Source organism: Pelophylax lessonae (assembly GCF_965119305.1).
Source record: "Pelophylax lessonae genome assembly, chromosome: 4".
NCBI classification, from domain to species: domain Eukaryota; kingdom Metazoa; phylum Chordata; class Amphibia; order Anura; family Ranidae; genus Pelophylax; species Pelophylax lessonae.
Window position 1 is genome coordinate 362,979,621 of NC_138771.1, and position 27,503 is coordinate 363,007,123.

The 27,503-nt window shown below is 41.7% G+C and overlaps 1 protein-coding gene across 3 annotated transcripts in view; it reads left to right on the forward strand.

The window, feature by feature from the left end:
• FNIP1 (folliculin interacting protein 1) overlaps positions 1–27,503 on the forward strand; it is a 160,424-nt gene that overhangs the window by 47,771 nt on the left and 85,150 nt on the right. For 2 of the 3 annotated variants that reach the window (XM_082257158.1, XM_082257160.1), the window contains exon 2: positions 13,198–13,324. In XM_082257158.1, coding sequence (XP_082113284.1) covers positions 13,198–13,324 — 127 coding nt within the window. Of the gene's footprint in view, positions 1–9,734; positions 10,353–13,197; positions 13,325–27,503 lie in introns of those variants that run through there. The other variant, XM_082257159.1, reaches the window with a different exon arrangement.

The window sequence follows — 27,503 nt, forward strand, 5'->3', positions numbered from 1 at the left end:
CATTGTAAAACTCGTGACATTCACAGACATGACTACGCATGATGGGAATTGTAGTTCCTGAATAACTGGAGGACCATAGTTTGGAGACCCCTGCCATAGCGTATCAGGCTGTAAAGTAAAACAGATGTTATTCCGTGAGTTTAAAGGTAGCTCAGGTTACTCATCTCTTTTTATTCTAGGCTTAGTTGGTGAAACTCACAATAATGAGGAAATTTTAATTCCTGTATTGTCACTTTCTTCTAAAATAGTACAGTACCACCAATACCACTTCACAGAGCGATGAAGGCTGTGCCTTCTATTAGTCATTAGAGGAAGTAGAGTTTCTGGAAATCACCCATGTTTCTTACTACACCGGAAAGTTGTGCTTCTGGAAACACGCTGCTGAATTGTAAACAAAGATTAACCACTATATGATACCTCTTGGTGGCCATTATTCAGGAAAGCAGAAAGGCGTTGTCAAAACTTTGCAGCCAGTAGGATGTTATCTTTATTGATCAGCTAGCTCTGAACTGAAGAAAGGTGAAATCCTTTTAATTTTTTATATTTTTGTAGCTTAGTACTTTTATGAACTGGAACTATTAGTAAGTTTACCATTCTGTATGAATACATTCCTGAAATGTCCCAGTAAACATGTAGCAGCAGAATGCTTTTTCAGGAAAAGTTCTGTTTTTTAAAGGGCTGCCCTTGAGCTCCAAGCTTTTCTCTAGCCTGCTATCTGCAGTAGTGTACATAGAAAAATAAATGATCAAAAAAGTATTAAAACAATTAATAACGTAACAAAAAAACCGACAACGTTGTAGTTCTCCAGTGTGGACATTTTAAAACAACCAGTGTTTAAGGTAGGTAATAAGGCCCCTTTCACGCGAGCGGACCAATCAAGTCCTCCTATTCGTTTTTCAGGCGGACCCGTTCTGACCACCCATTGTTCTCTATAGCAGTGGTCCTCAACCCTGGCCTACAGGGCCCACTAACAGGCCAGATTTTAAGTATTACCTTGGGGAGATGCAGACTAAAGTAATGCAATCACTGAGCAGCAAATGATATCACCTGGGATGTATTTCAGTTATCTTGCAAATCTGGCCTGTTAAGCCTCGTACACACGCACCGATTGTCGGCCGTGAATTTTCGGCCAACGTCCGATCGGCCGATTGTCGGCTTGTTAGTATGATGCTTCCGACAACCGACTGCGACTTTTCGGCCGAACAAAATCTGGTGTGCATGCTATAAAATTTTTGCTGGCCATCAACAGAACGGCCGATTGTTCGTCAGTCAGTACAGATTTCGGCAGACAAAAATCAGATGAGCAAGACTGGGCATGCTCAGAGAAGAAAAAACACACAGAAATTTAACCAGCACATGACATCACTTCTGAAGTTGGTTGTTGTTGGCCGACAAAATTTGTGTGCAGTCTAGAGCACATTTCAACCAACACAACAACACTGGACAAAAGACGGCCGATCGGTCGGCCAACAATCTGTGCGTGTACGAGGCTTTAGTGGGCCCTGTAGGCCAGGGTTGAGGACCACTACTCTATAGGGAGGCGGATAGAATCAGACATGTGTCCACTAAAAGTGTAGAAAAAAACGGCGTAGAGCCTCCCCCAAAATCCATACCAGACACTTATCTGAGCATGCAGCCCAGCAGGTCAGGAGGGGGGTTGGCAGCGAACACCCCCCTCCTGAACCATACCGGGCCACATGCCCTCAACATAGGGGGAGCTCACCCTTCCCCAAAGAACCTTGTCTCCATGTTGATGGAGACAAGGGCCTCTTCCCTACAACTCTGGCCAATGGTTGTTGGCGTCTGTGGGCAGGGGGCTTTTTTGAATCTGGAAGCCCCCTTTTAACAAGGCAGCCCCCAGATCCTGCCCCCTCCCTATGTGACTGAGTATGCGGTACATAGTACCACTACTCATTCACCAAAAAGTAAATAAAAACACAACGCAAGTTTTTCACAATTTCTTTAGTAAAAAAAAAAGTGTAGATTCATCGTCAATCACAATGCCAGCTGACTCTGACAGCTCTTAACTAAGGGGTCGAGCCACGGGTGACACTGCCCTCTTGTGACGACATTGCCCGAGGGCATGCTGGGTTGGTGATGTCACAAGGGGGTAGGGCTACCCGGTGACATCACTGGGTGGCCCCACCGCTTATTTAAGAGCTGGCAGATGGTAGGAGCCTTCATTGGGACCAGAGTTTGTGGGGGAAGAAGCCTTTGTCCCCATTAACATGGGCTGCATGCTCGGATTTGGATACGGGTCTGGTATGGATTCTGGGCGGGGGCGGTAGGGGGGCTGGGGTTGCTCATGGGAGGTTTTTTTTTTTTATTACGTTTTTTGCATGGGGTTGCCCTAAAACCCATACCAGACCCCAATGGCCTGGTATGCATTGGGGGGGGGGGGGGCATCTTTTAATTTTTCTCCCATCCTTTTTTACATTTTTTTTTTTTTTTTTTTTTTTTTACATTCAGCTGTCCGTGGGGAAACCAGCTCAATTCCCAACTAATTCAAATAGTTCTGAAAATTTAGAATTCGGTAGAAAATAAAGAAACCAAATGAAAATTTGCATGCAGGTGTGACTTTTGAGGGTTTACTTTGAAGTCTATGGCCCCCAAATCGCATGAAAGTCAGACCAAAGTAGTGCAGGAGTTACTTTAAAATTTCTGTGACTTTTAGTCGCACAGATATAAGCAGTACTCATTGGGAAACATGGGTGCAACTTGTCATACAACTTTGGGATCCACAGCTGCATGACAAGTCGCACAAGTGTAAATGGGGCCTTAGCGAACTGCTTATCCACGGAACCACCCAAGGGTTAAGTCCTAGCTTGGACAACTTTTTTTTTATGAGATCATTATGTGCAGGTTTTTTTTGTGAAAACCTTGTTGCTATGATGAACATTAGTCATAGACTGATATCCCTACTTAGGAATTCCATTACATATTTAAATAATGTAAATCCTTGTGTATTGTGTAACATTTACTTTGAACCTCGGTGTCCTGTTTATCTTAATCATAGAACTTGCACAGCTGTTCCTGTATTTTCAGTGTCTAATTCTTTGTGTCCTAATTTGCTCACTCACAATTGGTGTCTCATGACTGAATCAACTTAGCAGGTCACATGACAGGCTGAGTGGGAAGCTCTTGATGGCCCAACGGCAAATTCCTGAGATAGACTTTGTCAACTGTTCTTGGGATGTCTGCTCATTCATTCTCCAAATTGCAATTCTCAAACTGTTCATTTTTAGAGGATTTCCCTCAGTGGGAAAAAAAGGCTCTGATTGCAATAATGTGCACCCACGAAAATGAATAATTAACTGAAATGGCATGGGGGGGCGGGGGGGCGGCTCTCTCGTTATGTGCAGAAATGTGGCGGTGCTCTATCTAGTGGCTAATTTTGTGGGAGAGGTAGCTGCGTCAATGTGTTCAGAAACGCACTAGATCAGCCTTTCTCAACCTTTTCAATACAGAGGAACCCAAAAAAATAATTTTCATGTCTCAGGGAACCCCTGCTAAATTATTACCTCTATAGCTCACTGCACATGTGAATGGTCAGTAAATTTAACATGTTAGGCTCCATGTACACGGGACGCTGGAAATGGCCATTTTAGGAGCAGTTGGGCGTTTTTTTCAGAAGCCCCTGAACCCATCTACATTTTATCTTATCTGTCCATGTACACCAGGTCGTTTACAGTCATTTGCAGGCAGTTGCGTTCAGGGACTTTTTTTAGAACGCAATTATTTGCGTTCGAACGTGTGTTTCCCGGCGTTTCAAACGCATCTGAACGCGTCCGAACGCGATGACCCGCGTTTAGCATTCGCGTTTTTTTATTTTAAAGGGGAATCATTTTTTTGACCTCTAGGAACGGTTCTAAACGCAAACGCCTGCTAAACGCGGGTACAAACGCGACTGAACGGACGTTTCAAACGTCCTAAAAATTCCAGCATTCAAAGGGACTTTTAACAACGTCCCGTGTACATGGAGCCTAAAAGAATAAAGAATGTAGGGTACCTAGCATTTTTGACAACCAGACAATATTTATTATTTATTTATTTATTTTTTTAACACTCACCTGCTCTACAAGAAAAAATAACAATCATGAAATTTAACAAATACAAATAATGGCCAGAAAGGAAACCGCAATGGTGAAAAATGTAGAGCCCCCTACACTGGTGGTCGGTCCTTCTTAGGCCTCATGCACACAGAGCTTAAAAAATGCTACTTACAGGCGTTTTGGTGTTTTTTTTTTTTTTTTCTTCTGCCTGTAAATGCATTCTATGTTCACCTACGTTATCTCAATGCACACATAGGCGTTTACAGGCAGGAAAAACAAAAGTACCACCCATGCATTCTGGGGAGATGCTGAAGAGCAGAAAACACGCAGAACATGCCTGTAAAATCTACACTTTCAGCACTTGATTGTTTTTATTCCAAGACCAGAATATTAATTTTTAAAATGGAATCCATAAATGCTCAAGTGTTTGACAAACTGAAACTCATTTAACCGCTTGCCGACCGCCGCACGACTATTTACTGCAGCGGTCAGCCCCTCACAGGCAGAGCGACGTAGTACTAGGTCGCTAGCCTGTGAGGGTCTAGGGAGTGAGCGCGCGCCCCCGGAGGCGTGCTACCCGCGCGGTCACGGACCCCCCGCGTGTGTGACCCGCGGACCCGATGTCGTTGGTGCAGAGGGAGAAAGGCAGGTGGCTGATGTAAACAAGCTGCCTGTCATTCTCCCCTGTGTAGGAATAGTGATTATACGGTTCTACTATGTAGGACCGTTGATCGCTGTTCCTACACCTCAAGCCACAGCCAATCACAGTTAGAATCGCGCCCCTAGGGACACACATAACCCCTCCCTCTCAAAAATAGTTAACCCCATTCACTGCCAGTGTAATTTTACAGTAACAGTGCATATGTATAGCACTGATTACTGTAGAAATGTCACTGGTAACCCCAAAAGTGTCAAAAATGTCAGTCAAGGGTCCAATCTGTCCACTGCAATGTCGCAGTACCGCAAAAAAAAAAACGCAGATCGCTGCCATTACGCGTTAAAAAAAAAAACAAAAATTACAAAAATCTTTCCCTTTGTTAGTAAACGCGATAACTTTTGCGTAAACCAATCAAAATACGCTTTTTGCAATTTATTTATTTTTTTTTTTACCAAACATATGTAGCATAAAACAAATTGGCCGAAAATGTTAAATTTAGATTTTTACATTTTTTGGGGGGAATTTCATATAAAAAAAAATGTTAAAAATATTGTTATATTTGCAAAATTGACGCTATTTTTTTGTTTATAGCGCATGATCAAAAAATCGCACAGGTGATCAAATACCACCAAAAGAAAGCTCTGTTTGTGGGGAAAAAAAGGACGTCAAATTCGTTTAGGTACAGCGTCGCACAACCGCGCAATTGTCCGTTAAAATCACGCAGTGCTGAATCGCAAAATAGGCTCTGGTCAGGAAGGGGGTAAAATCTTCCGGGGCTTAAGTGGTTAAATGCAAGTGGAAACTGCTGCTTTAGATAATTTTCAAGCATTCTTTCTCCTGCTAGAAGAAAAGGTGTTCAGGGGGCCTGAAGAAATGCTTAGTGTTTGAGACCTTAGACTGGTAGTCAGTGTACTAGTCCCATACATTGGTGGCCAATGAGAGAAGGACCCCTTATTTAATGGTCAGCGGGAGAAGAACAATCTTACGTGGTTGACAAGTGTAAAAAAATATCCCTTTACAAACCGCTAAAAAGATAATTTATATCAGTGGTTTTTGGGCAGTAAAAACACTTAATTGCTCAAGGACCACTTAACAACCTCTGGAGGAACCACAAGTTTTCACAGAACCCTGGTTAAGAAACCCTGTGTAAGATCCTTGTTCCTCTGAATCAAATGGTCCGATTTGGCCACATGTTTCTTTCTCTGCCCAATTCTAGAAGCCAGGGTTTGGACTTTCCAGTTTTAGTCTACATTACCAGTAGATGAAGCTAAATACAATACAATAATTTGGTTTTGTCCTGGCGGTAGAATTTGGGAGGACTTAGGATCTTTGGTAGGAATGTCTTACTGCAGGGATCACTGAGCAATATAAAAAGCCAATTATCTGTAATCATGCAGAACTTGGATATCAGTTTGGGTGGAGTTGACCTTTACATTGTGCTCTGTGGTGTGATAAATTGGTACCCTACCTCTGCTTTACTAGTAGTTTAAATAATCGTGATTACCCAAGCTATATTTTCAAGTTATTAAGAAGAAATAGTACTGTGTTTGTAATTTATGTGAACACTCCTGGGTAATTTTAACATTTACATGTAACACAGATTATGGCACAGCAAGTATAAAGCCCACACGAAACTAGAGTAAAATATCATCCTCTACGTGTTCAGTCTTCCTGAATCACGAGACTGGAATCGTGTGGCATTTGAGGACATCGGCAAACAGACTCTTGGCATAGGCTCTTATTGTTCTATCTGATCTGTCACAAGGGTTAGTGTTGTATGCCCAGCAAGCCAAAACAGGTGATGTAGCCAACACAACCAAACAGGAGAACCAGTCTGGTCACAGACTTGTCTTCCATGTGTACTTTTACTTTGTCTGCTCAGCCTATTCATTCTGAATATTATTTAGTCTCTTTAGTATTAGCTGAACAATGAGACCAGTCGTTATGCCTAATGTATATTCTGGTTGTTCTATTAAATGTATTGCTTTTCATATGCTCCTCTGTCTTTTCTTTCTACTTATTACAACTATTCGATTTGCATGTATGTTGATGGAGTTACATTTTGAGAGGAGATCTGTTTATCTCTAGAGATGACCTTACAGTTGAATATCTTTATAAATACTGTCCGTTTTCCATGCAGCGAGGGCTTGTGATGTGCTGTTGAGAAAGGTCATGGAGTCTGAATCTACAGTATGGATGGCACAGCTAAATGCTTGTCTCAGTATAAAATGCTTCATTGTCTTCCAGTACCAGCTGGTATTATGTATGCCTGTTCATTTGTGTTTTACTATGAACATAAACGAGTCCATGGATTCTTCTCACTGGGATTTAAGAATCAAATAGATTGGTAACTTTCTTTCACACAGATGATTGCCTGAAACTGTTTATTTCTGATGTATTTTAGTGGATGTACCATCTAGTTGATACAGCTACAATCACAAATCACCATAAAGGTCCATTCACACTTGTGCAATTTGTCATGCCATGCCAATTTGAGGGCCATAGACTTCAATGATAACCCTCAAAAATTGCATGAGAGTTCTAGAATGCAACAGTTGTCCATTATCACTGGTCAAAGCCAAAGTCGTATCCAAGTTATACCCATCCAAATTTGCATCAAAGTTGCACTCCAAAGTCGGTGCAACTTCAGAGTTGTACAAGTATGAATGGAGCCTTAGAGGGACCATGGTCCTTACATGTGCTGAGAACCATTATGATCACCATGCAAATCACATAGAAGGTGTAACTAAGCACAACCTTCAACAGTTTTCTTGCCAAATCTCATTCATCGTATGCTTTGATTACAATTGTTGAATTATTGGGTAAACCTTGTTTTTGTACATAGAAGACAATTGAATTATTAAGATATGACTATTTATTATGGGTTAGCCTAGTAATATTCGACCCAGTGCTCCTGAGTGTTGATTCTTCTATGACTGTTACTACTGCTATGTGAGGAAGGATGGCCAAGCAATCCCTACATAGTGGTGATTCTTATTACCAGTGGTGGGTGAGCTTATGTAAAATCCTACTATTTTAGGTTATGCAATATGAAGATGATTTTCTTTTTTCATCAGAATATGAAGCGGTGGGTGCCATTGTCCCTTAGTAACCCTGTACAGTCACTACCGGAAATTCAGTATCACGAGTGTCATTCCAGCAATGTTCCTTTATTTTTATTCTTCATACTGCTGGTCATTTAGTGTCTTTAGAGAAGTTGCAGCAATAATGTGAATGTAAAGCTTCCCCCTCTTTGCAAGCAAGGATAGAGGTTAGAGTAGCACATGACTTCTAGGTCTGTTATATTTAGCTATACCCTTGTGTGAATGTAGAAATTTCCTTGTGACACTTGATGAGCATACGGTTTCCATCTGTATGGGATTCTGCTTTATGCGATTCCATAAATCCATTTTTGTATCTGTAGTGTATGGCAAGTCATGGGCTTCAACCCTATGGGTATGGAATTGTGTTCAGCAGCATGAATATTCTTTACACTGCAATTTGTAGGGCTTGATACCCCAACATTTTATTACAGTTTTATGCAGTCAAACTTATTTGCGCTGCAAGAAGATCCCAGCTTGAAAGTACTCCAGTTATTCCACTGAGATTCGTTATCTCATATGTAAACTGCCCATCTAAAGTACACCCCCCTTATAAAATATAAAAATAAACCTAAACTAATAGTTTTTCATATTGCAGCAGCATCCACACACCTAGGACAACCAACTTCAGAGGGGATTTATTTAAACAAAGCACATACACTTTTGCGCATTGGTACTGACTTATATTCCAGCATTTCTTCTCCCTCATTTTCTCTCCCCCATACGGGGGGGGGGGGGGGTGCTAACATCCCGTTTATTATGACTGGTGGCTGGCCCAAGGTTGTAATGTTGTACGTTAAAAACCTGTGCCTCTTGAATCACCCACTGGCTTGTACACAATTTTTAGGCATTTTGCCAAGTCAGTGGGCAGGATGCGGGGGCTAAGTTGCGCTCTGTATGTCGATAGACACACAAGGCATAGCTCAGGATCGAGCCCACACAGTGCCCCCATAGCATGCGGCTTGCTATGGGGGCACTTGGCAGGGGGAAAGAGGCAAGAGTGGCGGTGAGGTCCCCTCAAGAGGAAGATTGGGTCTGCTCTTTGCAAGAGCATTATACTGAGCAGGTAAGTATAACATCTTTGTAAATGGGGAAATTTTTTTTCTAACATTCACTTTAGGCCCCATTCACGCCTAGTATCTTTGAAATGCAATGGGCTTTTTGCACATTTTTACGTGAAGCACATAAGGTAGCCCATTTCATTGGCTGATCCGATGCCAGCATGCCCGTTTGAACAGACAGCAGTCCACATGGACTTAGTTGGCCAGTTCCGGCTTAACCACTGTTTTTGACTGATTTTTGGCTCTTGTGTACTCAGCTTTAATATTAATATTTCATGATAAAGACCAGCATATATATTTCTGTATAAGCAGTCTTGACTACATTCCTAGATAGTGAAGGTTTTTGGGATTTAGTCTTTAAAATGTGTGATGTCTTGGTTTCAGAATAAATGTGATGTCAAAGCTGCTAGTGCATTGTTTTCTCTGGAGATTGCTTTGTTTTTCTTTATTAGGTTTGCCATCTTTTTTAGATATTCGATACTCTTATTCAGAACCGTCCACACAACAGAGTTAGAGCAAAGCCCCTTTTTGTCATTTTTTGCAACAATCTTTCCTTACGAACTCGTTTTTATATTTTTATCTTTTTTTTTTTTTTTAATGAAAAACAGCTTTAAATTCTGTTGTCTATTCCTATCCCTGATTGAATTGCATAGTATTGCTGTGCTGCAGGCAGCTAGCTCCAGTTTCTCGCAGAGATTTGTTAAGTGCTTGAAATGAACAGAAAGCGTTTCAAGGATTGGTTGGCACTTGTGCCTCAGATCCAGGTGGCAAGTACTGACAGCTCCGTGTCACATGGTGGCTGTCAGTGCCTGCTTTTCTGTTTGTCTGGCTCGCCTCTCAGCAGAACACATGCATCTTACTGCTCCCTAGAATGTCACCCATGGAGGTGGAGGATAAGCAGGGACAGAATTACAGCAAAGGCATCTTCATCTTGCAGCCTCCACAGTCCTTTCACATTGATCTGTCTGACACTTTTTGGCTGAGGACACGCACAGTCTCATCTGCCAAGAGATCATAGTCAGGTGGTTGAAGAGACATGAGATTTGTTTAAGAAGTGACAGAGAATCTCAGCTGGCGCACGGCTTGGTCAACTCAGAGTTTTGTCTCTGCTAATTAGAGTCCTAGGGTGCCTTCAGATAGAATCACGCACGCGAATCAAAGAAGAGCACGACTGTTTTGAAAACTCTCAAGAATCAATGGCTCTTGGTGTGAAAGTAAAGACTGTACCGCTGGCAGCAGATGTTTTTAAGGTGTCTCTTCTGATGTCGACGGTGCTGTGCAGCTTAAAACACAACATGGACAGCATACTGTTCAAGCTCCAGCTCTCCGTTTATCACATGCCAACCTTTTTGTTTTGGCTTAATCTGGCCTATTGCTATTTTTAACAATTGGTTGGCTCCTGAGAGATTTTCTATTTTTTTTATTAAATTGCCTCTTCTTTTAGAGAGGGAATCTGCATACAAGGCGAGATGCAGTCCAGGTACTCTGAATGTAGCTAATATTTATAAATTGTGATAGCACCACCACTGTATAGAGTTTGGATGCTACTTGATTTGTATACAGACTATCACCATAATTTTTAATATTTACATATAATACATTTAGATATATTTGTTGTGTTATGTAATTATGTACTGCATTTATTATTATTTTACAATTATATTTCATTTTTGTGTTTTTATAGAATATTTTTAAATCTAGCAAATAACACGTGACATTACGTGACGTGCTTTATGCCTCCATTTGTAAAACTGTGGAGAAAAGGTTTTTTTTTTTCCCCACAGCAATCAATCAAATTTCATAATTCCAGGTGGCAGTGATGCGTGAATTTAAAGCTTTTTTGATGGCAGTCTCATCTTCTTTTTTTTTCTCTGCTTTTTCTTTTTTTTTAAAGACTAGCCTTGTTTCTTATTGGAATATATGTGGCAAATATTTGTCATTTGTAGTGGAAACATTGAGTATTAATGGTGGTAAAGTAGCTTTCTCTTATGGCAAGCTACTGAACAAGACCAATTGCTGTTGAAAAGCTTTATTTCTGGTGATTTTAATCCTGACTTGACTTAAAGTATGTAACTATGTATGAGAATATTAGAAATCGCGCTAACACGGCGAGCATGCAAAGCAGATAAGCCTTGAAGATCTATAAATACAGTAGGTGCGTAGATTCTTTAAAAATAGTCTTTAGATTTGTCCATTAGGGCACGGGGTTCATACCCAAAGTGGCAAAGTCATAGATACTTAGGAACTTCACGGCTTTAACTGCACGCAACATGGAGCATGTCCGGAAAAGAATTCCAAGAAGTCAGAAGTGTATGTTGCTGGAGAATCAGTGTGGACAGGCTCTGATAAAGCAGCTTTGTGTGGTCACAGGAGATAACTACAGAATGAAGCTTCCTGCTGAATTCTCTCTAGAAGCTGAGTGACTGAGTTGCTGTTCAGACTTGAGGACCAGAACTAGGTACTAGGTGAACAGCACTGGTATGATAACATACTGTCCATTTGGTCTTCTACAGTAGTACTAGTACCCCAGTAAATAGAGTTTTTTTTCTTATATAACTCTTGTAAACCTTTAATTATAACAAGTCCATTGCTCACATCAGTCATCATGCTAATAGTTGGCAAAATTCCTTCAATGTTTAACAAGATAAACTGCAATTCAGCCTTATGGCCATGATAACTACATCATAATAAAAAGTAATAATTTTAATGTTTTCAGGAATTCTAGATCAGGACACATACAGTGGTGACGAAAATTGTGGACACTTTTGGAAATTTTAATGGTTTGCAACTTTGCAGGCTTTTAGGAAATGTTATTTTGCACCAAATGCAAATGTTTGTCAATTTAAAGACCATGGATCTCTGAATTCAATACAAAAAACAGAATTCAAATATATGCAGCTACAGGCATAATCCCAGTATTGTTTTTTTTACAGGAGGCGATAAAGCCATCTGAGCAGCTAATTTAGCTGCTTGATTGCTTTTACAGGCAGTGGGAAGGGGTTACCAAAAATTGGGTATTCTATTGTATTTACGTGCATTAAAATTCATAAAAGTGTGTTTTTTTAGTGTTCAAAAAAATTCACATTCAAGAAACCCCTGAGCAAATATCCACTCTTCTCTCACTTCTTCTATTCTCTAGGGCCTCTGCTTAATAAATAAAATAATATATATATATATATATATATATATATATATATATATATATATATATATATATATATATATATATATATTATAATGTTTGGGGGTTCTAAGTAATTTCCTAGCAAAAAAAAATAAACATGCTTTTCACATGTATACAAAAAAAGCCTGGTCTTCACACTTTTTTTTAGACTAAAGTAAGCATAACCTTTTTCTTTTTTTTATACTGCATATATTTTGAATTCTATTTTTATATTGAATTCAGCATTCAATTGTCTTTAAATTGACCGATAAGCATTTGGTGCAAAATAACATTTCCTATAAGCCTTCACGTTTACGAAACAATATACAATTTTTAAGTGTGTCCATCATTTTGTGCCACCCTTATTAATTTCCTAACTGAATGGCGATTGTATTATGTTACCTGTTTTTTGAAATCTGAAAACTACAAGCCTTTTAGCCTGCTTGGGAATCAAGGTGCAATTCTGTGGATTTAGCAACTAACATGGGAATGTAGTGAATGTAATAACAATATGTGTTCAGTTTGTCTTTTAATAATCTATCAAGGTTATACTTTATAGTATTCTTATACTTTCACAACAGTATATATACAAATATGACTTCTTGGAGTGAGTGGGCTATCTAAGTCTCTGCTCAGCTCTTGGACACAGATATCCTAAAAGAATGCAGCAATGGCTTCTCACTTAGAAATTTAAACACTATATACCTACGTGTATGTGATTCTTTTGGCATTCTGACCTTCATTAAAGTTCCTTCTAATACGTTTTTTTTATCAACTTGTCCAACTGGGCTGAAGCTCCAATCTGGCATTTGTTTATGGCATCTTTAGATGGCCTGTTTTAAAATGTACAGGGAATGTTTCTTACTTTGCTTCATTTTAAAAGGTAAAACCTGATTGGCTAGTATTTCATTCCCCTGGTAGTCTGGATTTCCTTTTTATCTTTTTTTTGTAAATTGTCTCCGTTATCTTTTTGCAGTCCTACCCAAAGCTGTTGCAAATCAAGATCATCTTTCCATAGGGGTTGAGCATCTTTATTTTTGTGTACTATTTTCTAATATCTGGTTTTATGGGGGAAAAACTAAAACGCTGTTGATGAGGATATACTCCTATTTCTGTAAAGTTATTTTCTTATGCAAACAAACTGTATTTTTTCTATTTGTAGCTGGCCATCATATGAGTTTGATCCAAGTCAGATCCGCTTGATTGTGTACCAGGACTGTGAGAAGCGAGGACGAAATGTCTTGTTTGACTCCAATGCCAAGCGAAAGACTGAGGATCTTTCTGTTTCGGTAAGTTGCCTCTGTTCATAATTTACATTTTTAATAGTGTCTTGGAGAAAGCATCCTAAAACAAAAGGAGATTTTTGAGGGCCAGGTTTTAGTGTGTCATCAGACCCAGTCAGTCTTATGTGTAAATATTTCCCTGGAAACTAAACAATGCTTGCTTCTAATACTTAAGAAACTGAGTGCATCTATCAATGCTTTTTTTTTTTTTTTTTGTATAATCAATCATCTGTCAACAATATTGATAGAATGTGCTCTTTATGTCAGTGTATGACAGTTTGAAACCCTTTGAAGGTAACTGGGTTTATTCATGGTGGTTTTAAAAAAAGTGTCCTGTTCTTTGTCCAAGTTGTAATAGTGGTTCTAGACAATTTTACTCACTTTGTTAATATAAAGTAGCATCATCATGTTCATACGCATGGCTTCAGGTAGGTTCCATAGTTTTTCAGAAAACCTGATGTAAATGCCAACTGCTATGGCTTGCCCAACTTCTTCAACCTCACAAGCTTCTTACTGGCCAATGGGGCCATTCATCACATTGATTAAGCAAAAGTGATGATGAGGGGGAGCCAGGTCAAATGTCGCCTTCCTAGTGGAAGCCAATATTTACATATTACATTTTATGGTTGTAAGGGCTCCTAGGGGACTTTAGAATGTAACTCAGGAGATGTAAGCAGAGTTACATGTTGCCAAAAAAACAAAACATGCAAGATTAAGTACGTTCTATTATCAAGGTCATTCAAGAAGGTGTGATGCTTTAAGATCCTTTTATTTATTGAAAATGGGGTAATTGGAGCTCGATATTGATGAGTCAGATGTTTTTCTGTTCAGAAGTGGGTTTGACTTCAACTGCTGTATCAAACATGCAGTTCTGTATATCTTCCCTTTATTATAAAAGCTATTTTTAAGTACAGTATGGCCCAATCAAAAAAATGAATTTCAAAGATTGAGGACCACCTGGGTGTGTCACAGTGCTGCTGAAGCAATACCGTGGACAGGTTGGACTAAATCTTTGCACAAAGATTTGGAGAAAAAGAAAAAAGAATATTGCTTAACTACACCAAAACCTCATTCCCACTGTGAAGCATGGTGGGGTAGATATAGTGATGTGGGCCTGTAGCTTATAGAAGTGACCTAGGAAAATGATTAGTCTACTTGAGAAAACATTGCAGAGTACTCTTCAAATTTGGCACCAAATGTCTGCCAAGAATAACAGAGAAAACGTCTTCAGTTAGTATTTAACAGATTAAAAATGGACATACGAGAGAAGTTCATTGTTGGGATTTACTTGCACTTTAATCCCACTGACAGTCTGTTGTGTGATCTAATGTAAACTGTTCAAACCAGGCTTCCCAAAACAATACATGAAAGTAAACAGATTTGCATATGGTTATATGCTTTTCTGGTCTGATCAGCAGCATTTGTTTTGGGTTACCAGTAATAAAGGAGGCTTCATTAATGAATATAAGGGATTACATACATGTTCCATTAGTGTTTTAAATAATTTGTTGAGTAAAAATATGGCATGGAAAAAAGAACAATCACCACTGCGTTCAGGAGAGGTGCTTTTGAACAGAAAAATACACTAGATGCGTTTAGGTGTGTTAGCACTTTAATGCAATCTAATGGCAAGAATAAATTAATATTCTGGCCAATGGAATGCATAAATTTGTGTGCAACACGCAGCTTTTACCGCAAGCGCTCAGTGTGCATGAGACCAGACAACACACAGGCAAACTGAATTTAACTAGTTCTGTGCAGTTAAGTTTCTATTCAGTGGCAATAAAACATGAAAACTTTGAGGTAATTAATACATTTTATAGAAACTATAATTCCTAATAGTTTAGAAACATCTTCTCTTGGCAGTAAGAACTATAATGCTATCGAATTAGTCTGTACATAAGCGACTTTGGGGGAATCTGTTGGCCTGAGCTTTACGATAGTTTTTTTTTTATGGGCAAATCCAGTGGTAAAAGCTTGATTAAAAAGTCGGTTCCTATTCATTTGGGATCTACTCATAATCAAATGAAATAAAATCACACTAGTTTAGACCCCTCCTTGACGTTGCTGCAGCAATTGTGTTAGCAGATCTCATATTATTTGTGATAATTAGAATTGTATTGTGTGTTGTATGCAAAAGAACAGCACTGATTTTCAAATGGTTAATAAAGTAATAAACAAAGTATCTATATAATATTACATAGAGTTTTTGTTTGAAGTTTACTTGAGGTTGAAATTGTGTGGCAATTCATAGTTCAGTTCCAAGTTTAAGGATAGGTACACTTGTTGAAAAAAAATAATAAATGCACATTTTTTTTTTTTGCAGGTAAAAAAAATGTGCATTTATTATTTTTTTTCTAGGGAGCCTGCAGATCATTACATCAGCAAATTGTGGGTGCAGTGTCTGGCTCCTACAGACATTCTGCATAACGGCCTCCTCATACCTCGTACGGGCAGGCAATTACCTGAGAGCAGAAAGATCAATGAATTATGAGGACGCTCACTAGTGCCCTCACAGCTCATTGAGAACTACAAGCCATCAGCTGCAATGACTGATGGTACTTTTAGGCATTTATTCACAGGAAACTGGGTGGAGCACCACAATATTTGCAAATTGTGACAGTGGTTTCAGTGAGAGGATCCCCTGCCTGCTAGCCCAGGAACGGGGCTTGGGGGGGGGGGGGGGGTGAGAGAGGCTGCAGATGCTGGAACATGTTACATTCCCCACCCTAAAAACTGGTGGAACATGTAACATGTTCCATAGCTGAATTTCTCCTTTAAAAAAAGAAAACCAATTGGTGCACATTATCAAAAATAAAATTCAGTTTCAATTCAGATGACCAAAATATGACTAAAACTAAAATAGCATTTTAGTCAAGACTGTGACAAAAACTATATCTAAATTTGACATGAAAATTAACAGTGGTCAAATTGCAATATTCTTGTTTATGAAACTTGGTTTTATTTACTAAGATGTTACTTGATACATGTCTTCATTATTAACAGAGAACTGTCAAATTTTTTATACTCCGGTAATATGTGCAATAGCATTACAGCCAATAGAGCTTAATTTTTTGTTTTTTAATTTTTTAAAGTTGCACTTCTGTTTTGTCAAAGAACAACATTTTTGTTCATGATACTGGAGATATTAGTTGACTAAAATGTACTGAAGATATTAGTTCAATAAAATGTACTGGAGATATTAGTCGACTAAAATGTACTGGAGATATTAGTTGACTAAAATGTACTGGAGATATTATTTGACTAAAATGTACTGGAGATATTATTTGACTAAAATGTACTGGAGATATTAGTTGACTAAAATGTACTGGAGATATTAGTTGACTAAAATGTACTGGAGATTTTTGTCGACTAAAATGTACTGGAGATTTTTGTTGACTAAAAGACGACTAAAACTACAATGGCATTTTAGTCAAGACTTTGACTAAAACTAAATCGAAAATTGACATCAAAATTAGCACTTCTAATGAAGACCATATTTATGCCAAAAGTTTTTTGCAAATTCTGTTCATCTTTAAAATTTCTGTACGGTCTATATAAACTTACTTAGCCACAGGTATGAACTTGTCATTGTACATGCCTGTTTAGAGTTGGAACCAAAAACTTAAAAAAATACCTGTGGCAATTTGACACAGCAGGATTTGGATTCAGAATACGTCTCCTTGTGCCCTTCCCCTTCATTGCACATGTTTTTATTATAATATTACATAATGGACTCATCCACTGCTCAGGCCAAAGTAGTCCATTTATTGCAGATAGGTGTGTTGTTTTTAAACTTTATTTTTATAAAATGACCTGTGACAAGACATTCAGAAGTAATCTAAGAATTCCATTCATCAGAAGGAGGTAATTGATCACTTGCTTTTTCAAAAAGCTCACATAACTCTGCCAGTGTCATGGGATTCTAATTGTTGTAATGAATCGTATTGTTTTTAAAAAATTAATTTGTCCTTGGCTTTTTTTTTAAGCATACTCTTGTTGCTCTACTAGTTAAACTTTGTTGCATCACTTTGCAACATTAACATCTTGCTATGATAAATTGAAAACAATTGAGCTTTTTTAATGTACTATAATGGCATGCTATGTCCGCTTCCATGGCTATGTACATTTGATGTTGCTCATTGTTGCATATCTGTTACTTTGTCAGTGTTTTTGCAGCACCCCGTCCTACTGCAAAATGTAAACTGGGCTGCCAAATAACCAGATGTTCCCAAACTTTTTGTGTAGCCCTATGTATATTTGCTGGAAGCTCCAAACCCTGCAGATAAGGATTTATTTAAAATTCTATTTTTAAGTCTCTGTCTGCATTTATCAAAGCACAACAGCATTTCATGACCTGGCTTGAGGGTGCAGGCATTCTGCCTTTTCATCTTGTACTGCTGCTTTAGTGGCCCAGCTGGTCAGGATAGAAGGTGGTCAACCTAAATTTAAAAGAAAGCATCCCCACCACATAATGCTGCCGCCACCATGTTTCACGGTGGGAAAAGCGTGTTCAGGGTGATATGTAGTGTTAGTTTTCCGCCACACACTGCGTTTTGCATTTAGGCCAAAAGTTCAACTTTGGTCTCATCTGACTAGAGCACCTTCTTCCACATGTTTGCTGTGTCCCCCCCCCCCCCCCATGGCTTCTTGCAAACTGGACTTCTTATGGCTTTTTTTCAACAATGGCTTTCTTTTTGCCACTCTTCCATAAGGCCTGGTTCACATCAATTTGCATATTCCAGTTGCATTTTGCATTTTTCATTTCAATACACGTTTGTGATCCATTGAAGTCTTTGAACCCAAAAACCAGAAAAAAAGTCCCTGCCCCTTTCCATAAAATGCACAGATGTGAGTGTGACACATAGGAAACCATGTTAAATGGACTGTAGTGTGTCTCTGTAAAGCTGAAAATGCACTAAAAAAATGCATAGGTGTAAACCATGCCTCAAGGCCAGATTTGTGGAGTGCACTACTAATAGTTGTCCTGTGGACAGATTTTCCCACCTGAGCTGTGTATATCTGCAGCTCCTCCAGAGTTACCATGGGCCTCTTGGCTTCTTCTCTGATTAACGCTCTCCTTGCCCGGCCTGTCAGTTTAGGTGGACGGACAGGTCTTAGTAGGTTTGCAGTTGTGCCATAGTCTTTACCTTTTCTGATGATGGATTGAACAGTGCTCCATGGGATGTTCAAACAGTGGGATATTTTTTTTTTTTTTTATAAACTTCTCCACAAATGTACATAGGGAACAGTCGGCAGAAAGGTGTAAGTACTGGTCAGCACCGATTACCAGAGTTCTACATTTTAAGCATGATTTATAACTTGGAAGTCGCTGACAGGTGGTATCCTGAATATGCTGACTACTGCCCTGCTGGATTCAGCTTTTCCACACTAAGGATCGTATTGCTTGGGGAGGAGCTGCTATGTGCTTATTGGACTCGTCTCTATAGTGGAACATCACACCTTGTGACCTTGTCAAGACACTTGATCTTGCACGCCTGAATCTATATATATATATATATATATATATATATATATATATATATATATATATATAATATTATTATACACAGTACTGTGAAGAATTGCTATAAAGGAAGAGTACAAAACATATAAATTGTTTATTTTTATTAATTTACAAAATGCAAAGTGAGCGAACATAAGAAAAATCTAAATGAAATCAATATTTGGTGTGACCCTTTGGCTTCAAACCAGCATCCATTCTTACATGTGCACACTTTGTACACTTGCACAAAGTCAGGGATTTTGTAGGATTAGAGTCAGGTGTATGATTAACCAATTATACCATGCAGGCGCTAATGATCATCAGTTTTATATGTAAGCTGAAACAGTCATGAACTGAAACAGAAACAGCTGTGTAGGAGACTTAAAACTGGGTGAGCAACAGCCAAATTCTGCTACTAAGGTGAGGTTCTGGAATACCGTTTCATATCACAGGTCATGCTCATGGTCAAGGTTGCTTCAGCAAGGGGTCTATAGTTTTCAAAGCAGACTGAGGTTTCAAGATGTGCTGTTCAAGCTCTTTTGAAAAAGGAGATTATTAAATACCACTAGGATGCCACATTGAAATGTATAATGCAGTTGTAATAATACAGCGCTTGAAAATCAAAACATATAATCATATAAAATAATGTGCTCAAAAAACCTGAAAAACATATGCAAAATCAAAGTCTTTCAAAAGCTTTCCTATAAAGTGCTTGGTGCTCCGAAATCCATATAAAGGTGCTGAAGTGCTTTATGTAAAACATGCTGTGAAGTGTGCCACACTCCCCTCTCGTATCCCCACTCACCAGAGAAAATGGACCCTCCGCTTTTCAGTCTGGGGGTCAAACATGCTTGTATCTGGAGTTGTGAATACCAGGCCTCTTAGCGTCTTTGATCAGGTCTCCACAATATTACTCTTGGAGCTCTATTATCCATCAAGCGGTCTCTCTGTTCAAAAGAAACCGCTCTTAGTATCACCATGCCCTTCAACTGATTGTTGGATGGGCGGGTCAGCCTTCATTAAAACCACCTGAGCAAGGTCAGTGTTGCATTAACAATATGCTGCAGGGTCAGGCATCCCAAAGCACTTCCTGAAGACGCCAAGTATGGTGAAACGTATGTTGGAGTGGTGATTCATCATTTCCAGGACCCCATGTGACTTTTTACCAAGGCCCAGTATAGAGAACGAGACGTGGAGCGCACGCCGGCGCTAAACTGACAGGCCACATCCACACATGCTGTAGATTCCCAGTGCCAGGCTCAGGCACTGTTACATGTGAATGCAATATATCCCTTTTTATGCCTTCTTTTAAACATCAATAAACACACTACACTATTAAGGACTTCTTTGTGTCCCTGGTGGAGTACATTCTTACCTTCTAGATACAACTCGCGGGACCATTGGAGTGGAATGGTGTGAGTTTAGAAACCAATCTGGTTTTCTCAAAAGCGCATTCTGTTCTTCTGTAAAAAGGGTCAAACACCTCTGGTGAGTTACCATCTACCCTCTGAGCATTCGTAGTGAAGCAATGAGAAGACATGTACATCAAGAAGCACTTGGTAATGGGCACAGTCACATTGGATTAACTTTTGCATTTATTGTTTCATATGTCATTTTTTTTTCAATTTTATTGTATATGCAGTCTTAGATGGTCCTTTTTGAATACACATGGTGAAGCGCCAATACCTTTACCCATTCTTTTTAATCCAATAGTGGTTTATCACTTTTTTTTTAAGGGGGCAGCTATTCATTTTTCTACCTAGGGCGCCATCACTTGCCACATTGTTACTAATTACAGCAAATCTGTTGCTAGGGGATCCCCACATGTGGCTATAGCAGTGTAGGCACCAGCAATTCCATGCCAGCTATAAGAAATAACAAAATGAAAAGCCAGTTAAGACCCCATAGTGAAAAGGACCAAGTCAAATAGAAAAATGAGAAATGACCAGCTATCTCATCTAAGCAGGTCGCAGTGCAGACAACCGCCATGCCAGGGAGAACCAGGGGGGTAGCCTTGGGATATACTACCTCTCTCTGCTATAGCCACTCAGTTTTTTTCTCTTAGTCAAGAGTAAGAACCTAGTTCCTTGCTGGGATCTTTGATCCTGGCAAATTTTTTTTGAATTTTTTTCCCTCCTGGATTTTTCCTGTGAGATCTACAATCAACTGCGGGACTGGGCAATGGGCTGGATAATCTAGATCCAGTAGTCACCCCATTCTGGCCAGCCAGCACAGGCAGACCTCCGCTCCTTGCAAGGTCATCCGCAAACATAGCCCCACTGGACAGGGACTCACGAGGTTGCATGGGACCGGGTCTCAGCCCGAAGTCGCAGCGTTCTTACTTGCTGACAGCCCCCCCATTTTGATGGAGAGGGGTTCTGTCTGGAGTAGTGCCCGTCTGGTTCCTGGTATGGTGAGTAGCTGTCCCCCCTCTCCCCTTGGAGGGTTTTGGGGTGGACTTGGGCCGCTCATTAGGATGGTCTTACCCCCAGGCTCCTCTACTTTCCTGCAGGCACCCCCTTGCTGAATCCCTCATCCTGCCCCCCCCTTCCACATATGCTGGGGCTGTTTGAGTGGTCTGGCCACTTTCCTGGGGTGTGGGCAGGGCACTGACTGGTGATGGGGGCCAGGGGGGCGGGCGACCAGACAATAAACTGTGTGGGAGGGTGGGGTTTTACCTCTTGGGGGCTCCTGCCAGGGTCCCCTTTCCCATCCTGCCTGAATCTGTCCTTGAGGCCTGGTCTCCCAATCCTGGGTCCCTGTATGCCTCGTGGTGTCACACAGGGCCGCCATTTTGTTGTAGCCTGTATGTTCTATACATGGCGGCCATTTTGCTGTGGTTTGCCATTGAAAATAGAGGCGGCCATGACAATGGAGCCCTTTGGGGGGGGGGGAATTTCGGCGGTGGGAACTCCTCCTCATTCCCTTGTGCTGACTCCTTAATCATTTTACTTCCTGATCACCACAGGTGTAGCACAGATTATCCTGGTGGCTGCAGGTGCTTGTCTCTGCGGGTGGTGAGTCTGGTGGGGTCCTCTCCCTCTCTGCTGAGGATCGCTTGGTGCTTTGTGCCTGGGTGGTGCTGGCAGCGTGGTGGGAGTTGTGCCTTAGCAGTGTTTTACACTTTTTTTTTTTTGTGGGGTCCCCTGGTGACTCTTGGAATCTTTGGAGCACATTTCCCCACCTGATCCCCTCTCTGAGGCTACAGGGCCCTCCGGGTCCCAATCCTCATCCATCCCAGCACTGATGGTGGTGCTGGAGTCCCTTGTGTCCCAGGTGGAGGGGGCTTGCGGGCGACGAGCTAGCAGAAAGCGCCCCCTGCCTCATCTGTCTCAATAAGTCCTAAATATGATTTGGCCGCCGCGGACGGGGGGGTCAACCTGCTAGGTCTGCAACCACGCGCCTGGTAGGGAGGATGAATCCTTCATGTCTGCAACTGCGCACAAAAAGGCGCTGGTGGGTGCACTGTATCTGTGCGTGAAAGCCTGAAGATGGAGGATGCAGCTGAAGCTGCGGGGGAGGCACAGGTACCCTTTGGCAATCACAAGCCATCCAGAATGGCAAAGATGTTTCCTTTCCCTGCTCATTTTGATAGAATTGTCACTAAAGAGTGGGGACGACCAAAGCGCCCCCGTGGGGTCCCTAAGCGCTTTTCTAGGCATTACCCCTATGATGAGTCCTTCCTTAAGATGTGGACTGTGCCACCAGTGGTGGACCCTACGGTTTCCAGCTTGAACAAGGCAACCATGATTTCAGTTGACGAGTCCACGGCCTTTAAGGATCCGGCTGACCAGAAGGCGGAGGCTTTCGCCCGCCATATGTACACTCTGGCTGGTTCGGCAATGAGGCCGTTATTCGCCATTGCCCTAGTGTTGCAAACTCTGACCGAGTGGGCTAAGCTCTTACCCTGTGACCTGGAGGGAGAAAAGTTCCCTCCTGCCTTTCCCGAGCTGGCGACCAGCTGGTAAAGGGGCTGCAGTTTATCTTTAATGAGTGGGGGAAAACAGGTGCGCTAAACTTATACGGGGTTATCCCTGGAATGGGAATAAACCAATGCGTGATTTAAATCTTAATAAACCAAGAGATATTGCATATAACATAAATGTTAATTACAACCAAACTTAACGTGCCACAGTACAAAAACTGAACAGACGTGTTGTGAATCAAAACACACTGATAATAAGAAAGTCCAATCCAAACAAAAGTTCATGTGTGTTGTGAATTAAGTGACTCCTCAGTGACAAATCCACAGCAATTAGGGTGCAGGTGATCCCACCACCATATCTGGATTGGCTCCTTACCGAAGAAATGGAAGTGTAAGAGCGTATAGATAAACACAGATCCAGATGAAAGATAACCACAATGGATCCCAGCTATAAAGCCACACTCAAAGGAGAGGATGTGCCTCTTACCAGTCAACTCTTGGATTGGGGCTAATCACACACTCTCCCGAGGATGGATGGTCTCCCTTCCTTGGTACCTAGATCTGGGTATGTCCCCTCTGGTGCCTTTAGTTGTCTCACGGTATCCCAAAAATGAAAAGATCGTGCAATAGTGTAGTACCTTTTAAACTATTTAATAATAAGAGTGCACAGTACACTTACATACGACGACTTGACTCTGGACCAAACAAAGACAAGACAGTGGAGAGATGGGCCCGCGGCCGCCTGCAGCACGGTCCGCGACGATGAATGATGACGTTGCAGCGCTCCTTTTTGACGCGTTTCCAGACTGAAATGACCCCTATGCCATATAGCAGAAGAGGTCAGTAAGGCTTGTGTCCCAGCAGAGAACTTGATGTAGATATCCTTAAGGGTGGGGTACTGTGATTCCCAATAATCCTTAGTGCTCCAATATGCATAGATAGAAAAAAAGCCACAATAGTGTAACTCTGATAAAATTTTAATGAATAGCAAAATAAAAGGTTACACTCACATTTGGAATTGCAAATGCATGCAGATAAAGTGCTTAGACAGGTCTGACAGTCTTCCTAGCCGCGGGATACGCTCGGGATGGCTCCTGGAGACAACTAAAGGCACCAGAGGGGACATACCCAGATCTAGGTACCAAGGAAGGGAGACCATCCATCCTCGGGAGAGTGTGTGATTAGCCCCAATCCAAGAGTTGTCTGGTAAGAGGCACATCCTCTCCTTTGAGTGTGGCTTTATAGCTGGGATCCATTGTGGTTATCTTTCATCTGGATCTGTGTTATCTATACGCCCTTACACTTCCATTTCTTCGGTAAGGAGCCAATCCAGATATGGTGGTGGGATCACCTGCACCCTAATTGCTGTGGATTTGTCACTGAGGAGTCACTTAATTCACAACACACATGAGCTTTTGTTTGGATTGGACTTTATTCACTTTGCTCTTATTATTATTATTATCAGTGTGTTTTGATTCACAACACGTCTGTTCAGTTTTTGTACTGTGGCACGTTAAGTTTGGTTGTAATTAACATTCATGTTATATGCAATATCACTTGGTTTATTAAGATTTAAATCACGCATTGGTTTATTCCCATTCCAGGGATAACCCCGTATAAGTTTAGCGCACCTGTTTTCACCCACTGTCACAATATATATATTTTTTAGGTTTGCAGCTTTACTATACTGTATCCAGCGCACTTTTCATATAACACCAGTTTATCTTTAATGCCTCTTCGGATGCAGCTCCCCTGATGGCTCGCCTCTGTTTTGCAGTGGTCCTTCAGTTTGTGTTTTGGCTCAAGTGCTGGTCTGCGTATCAGACTTCAAAAAAGGCCTTGACAGACTGATCTTCCTTTCCAAGGAGATCACCTGTTTGGAGCTACCCTGGATGACATCATTAAAGGTCTCAAGGGGGTGAAGAGTACTTTGCTTCTGCAGGCTACAAAGGGCAAGGAACCTCGTCATAGACGTGGGCCTTCCTTCTCCGCTCATAAGAATTTTTTTCGTCAATCAAGGTCGACTGACAAGGGCTTGAAGCCTTTCAGGGCCTCTTCAGGAGAACCAAACGAACCTGGTCTGGCAAGCCAAGATCAAGCTTCTGCAGACCCGTGGACAAGGCTTCTTCAGCATGAAAGTGCGCTCTCACACATATCTGGGGTGAGGGGAAATCTTCGCTGGTTTCCTGATCCTATGACTTCCCAAGCATAAGACAAGTGGGTCCACAAAGTCATTTGGCCTGGCTAGGAGATCGAGTTTTCGCTCTTGTCCCCCGGCAAGGTTTTTTTATTCCAACTTGCGCCTGTCCCCAGAACGCTTACAGGACCTCTTTGGGGCGCCACAAGACCTATTCCTTCAAAGGGTGATTGTCCCGTATCTGACTTTGGAACGTTTTCAGGGTTTTTACTCAAACCTGTTTACAGTCCCCAGGAAGGAAGGCAAAGTGCATTCAGTCCTGGACCTCAGGGCACTAAACTGCTTTGTGCGGGTACAGAAGTTCAGAATGGAGTCCATTCGGGCGATGGTGGCATGCCTGGGTCAGGGGGATTTCCTCGCCTCTATCGATATCAAGGATGCCTAACTTGACTTTCCAATATGTGCCAGTCACCAGCATTTTCTCCGCTTTGCTGTGGGAGAGGAGCATTATAAGTTTGTGGCTTTACCCTTTTTTGGTCTCGCCTCTTTACAAAAGTGTTAATTCGCGGTACTGGGCTACCTGGACGATCTCCTTCTGCGATCAGAGTCTCCGACTGCTCTGGTGGAAAACCTTGAGATCGCAATCCGGACTCTGCGGGAGTCTGACTGGATATAGAACTTTCAGAAGTCTGCTCTGGTACCATCCACGAAGCTGAACTATCTGGGATTGACTCTGGACAAACTCCAGAAGTTGTAGGCTGCAATTTGGCTCCTGCTGTCCAACAGATGGTAGTCCCTCCAGACTTGCATGTGGGTGCTGGGCCTGATAGTGTCTAGCTTCAAGGTGGTTCTGTTTGCACAGTTCCATACAAGGTCCTTGCAAAGGGAGATTCTGACCAAATGGGACAAGACTCCTCACGCTCTTGAATATCAGATCCAGCTCGATCCAGAGTCGAACGAGGGAGTCCTTGATATGGTAGCTTCATTCTCTGGTGCTTCGGCTGGGAAAATCCTTCCTCACCTTGTATTGGACATTGGTCACCACGGATGCCAGCCTGTCCGGTTGGGGAGTCGTCCTCGGCAAGCATTCTGCTCCGGGAATCTGAATGCTGGAAGAGACTATCAGATGTCTTGGAACTCCGAGGAATCAAACTGTGTCTGTTTCATTGGACGGATCGTCTTCAGGGATGTCCAGTGCGCATTTCATCGGACAATGCCACGGCCGTGTCTTATGTCAATCCTCAAGGGGGCACAAGAAGTGTCCTGGCGGTGCTAGAGGTAGCAGGCATTCTAAGGTGGGCAGAACATTTTGTTCCAGTCCTCTCTGCCGTACACATTCCCGGGGTGAAAAATTGGCAGGCAAATTACCTGTCAGCAGGCGTTGGACCCCGGGGAGTGGTCCCTTCATCCGGAGGTGCTTCATCAGCTGTTTAGCCGGTGGGGCACTCCCAAGGTGGATCTGTTGGCGTCTCAGCTCAACAGAAAGGTGCGGAGGTTTGTAACTCGGTCAAGGGATCCTCTGGCGGACGCCAAAGACATGCTGGTGGCCCCGTGGTGTCAGTATCGGCCGATTTACGCCTTCTCTCCTCTCAAGCTTCTTTCCAGACTTCTATGCAAGTTCAAGGCAGAAGGGATTCCTGTCATCTTAGTGGCTCTGGACTGGACTCGCCAGGCTTGGTATGCTGATCTGGTGCATCTGGTCGCCAACATTCCTTGGAGGCTTCCTCTCGGGGAGGATCTTTTGTCCCAAGGACTGATTGTCCATCCTGCTTTACAGTCGCTGGCTTTGATGGTTTGGCTGTTGAATGCCATAAACGGAAGGATAGGTGTTTATCTGAGTTGGTGATTCCTGCCCTGTTGAAAGCTAGGAAACCTACTTCTAGGATGATATACCATGCAATGTACATCTTCGACGTACCATGGTAGGAGTCTCTTGGGGTTCCTCCTCGGTGGCTCAGATCTTGACCTTCCTTCAGCGTGGAGTTGAGCAGAAATTGGCCTTGAGTACCATCAAGAGCCAGATGTCGGCTTTGGCGGCCTTCTTCCAACGACCTTTAGCCACACTCTCCCTGGTGCGTAGCCTTCTTTAGGGTGTCCGACATTTGATTCCTCCAGTGCGGGCTCCGTTGCCGCCTGGGAATCTTAATTTGGTGCTTTCAGCTCTGCAGAAGCCTCCTTTTAAAAATATTTGGGAGATTCTCCTGCTTATGTTCTCAGAAGGTGACCTTTTTAGTGGCTATCACTTCTGCGTGAAGGGTGTCGGAACTGGCGGCGTTATCCTTTTTTCACCTTACCTGGTGATTCACAGGGATAAGGTGGTTCTTTGCCCCTGTCCATCATTCCTTCCAAACATTGTCTCTGATTTTAATTTAAATGAAGACATTGTGTTGCTTTCCCTGTGTCCCAGGCGTAAATATCCAAAAGAAATTGCTTTGGATGTGGTCCGGGCAATTGGGGTGTACCTGGCAGCTGTGGAGTCTTTCAGGAAGTCGGACTCCCTATTTGTGCTCACGGATGGAACTCGAAAAGGGTTGTCCGTTTCCTCTGCGATCATTTCCAGATGGATCAGACAGAGGTTCATGCCTATTCCATCAGGGGTAAGGTTCCTCCTTTCCCT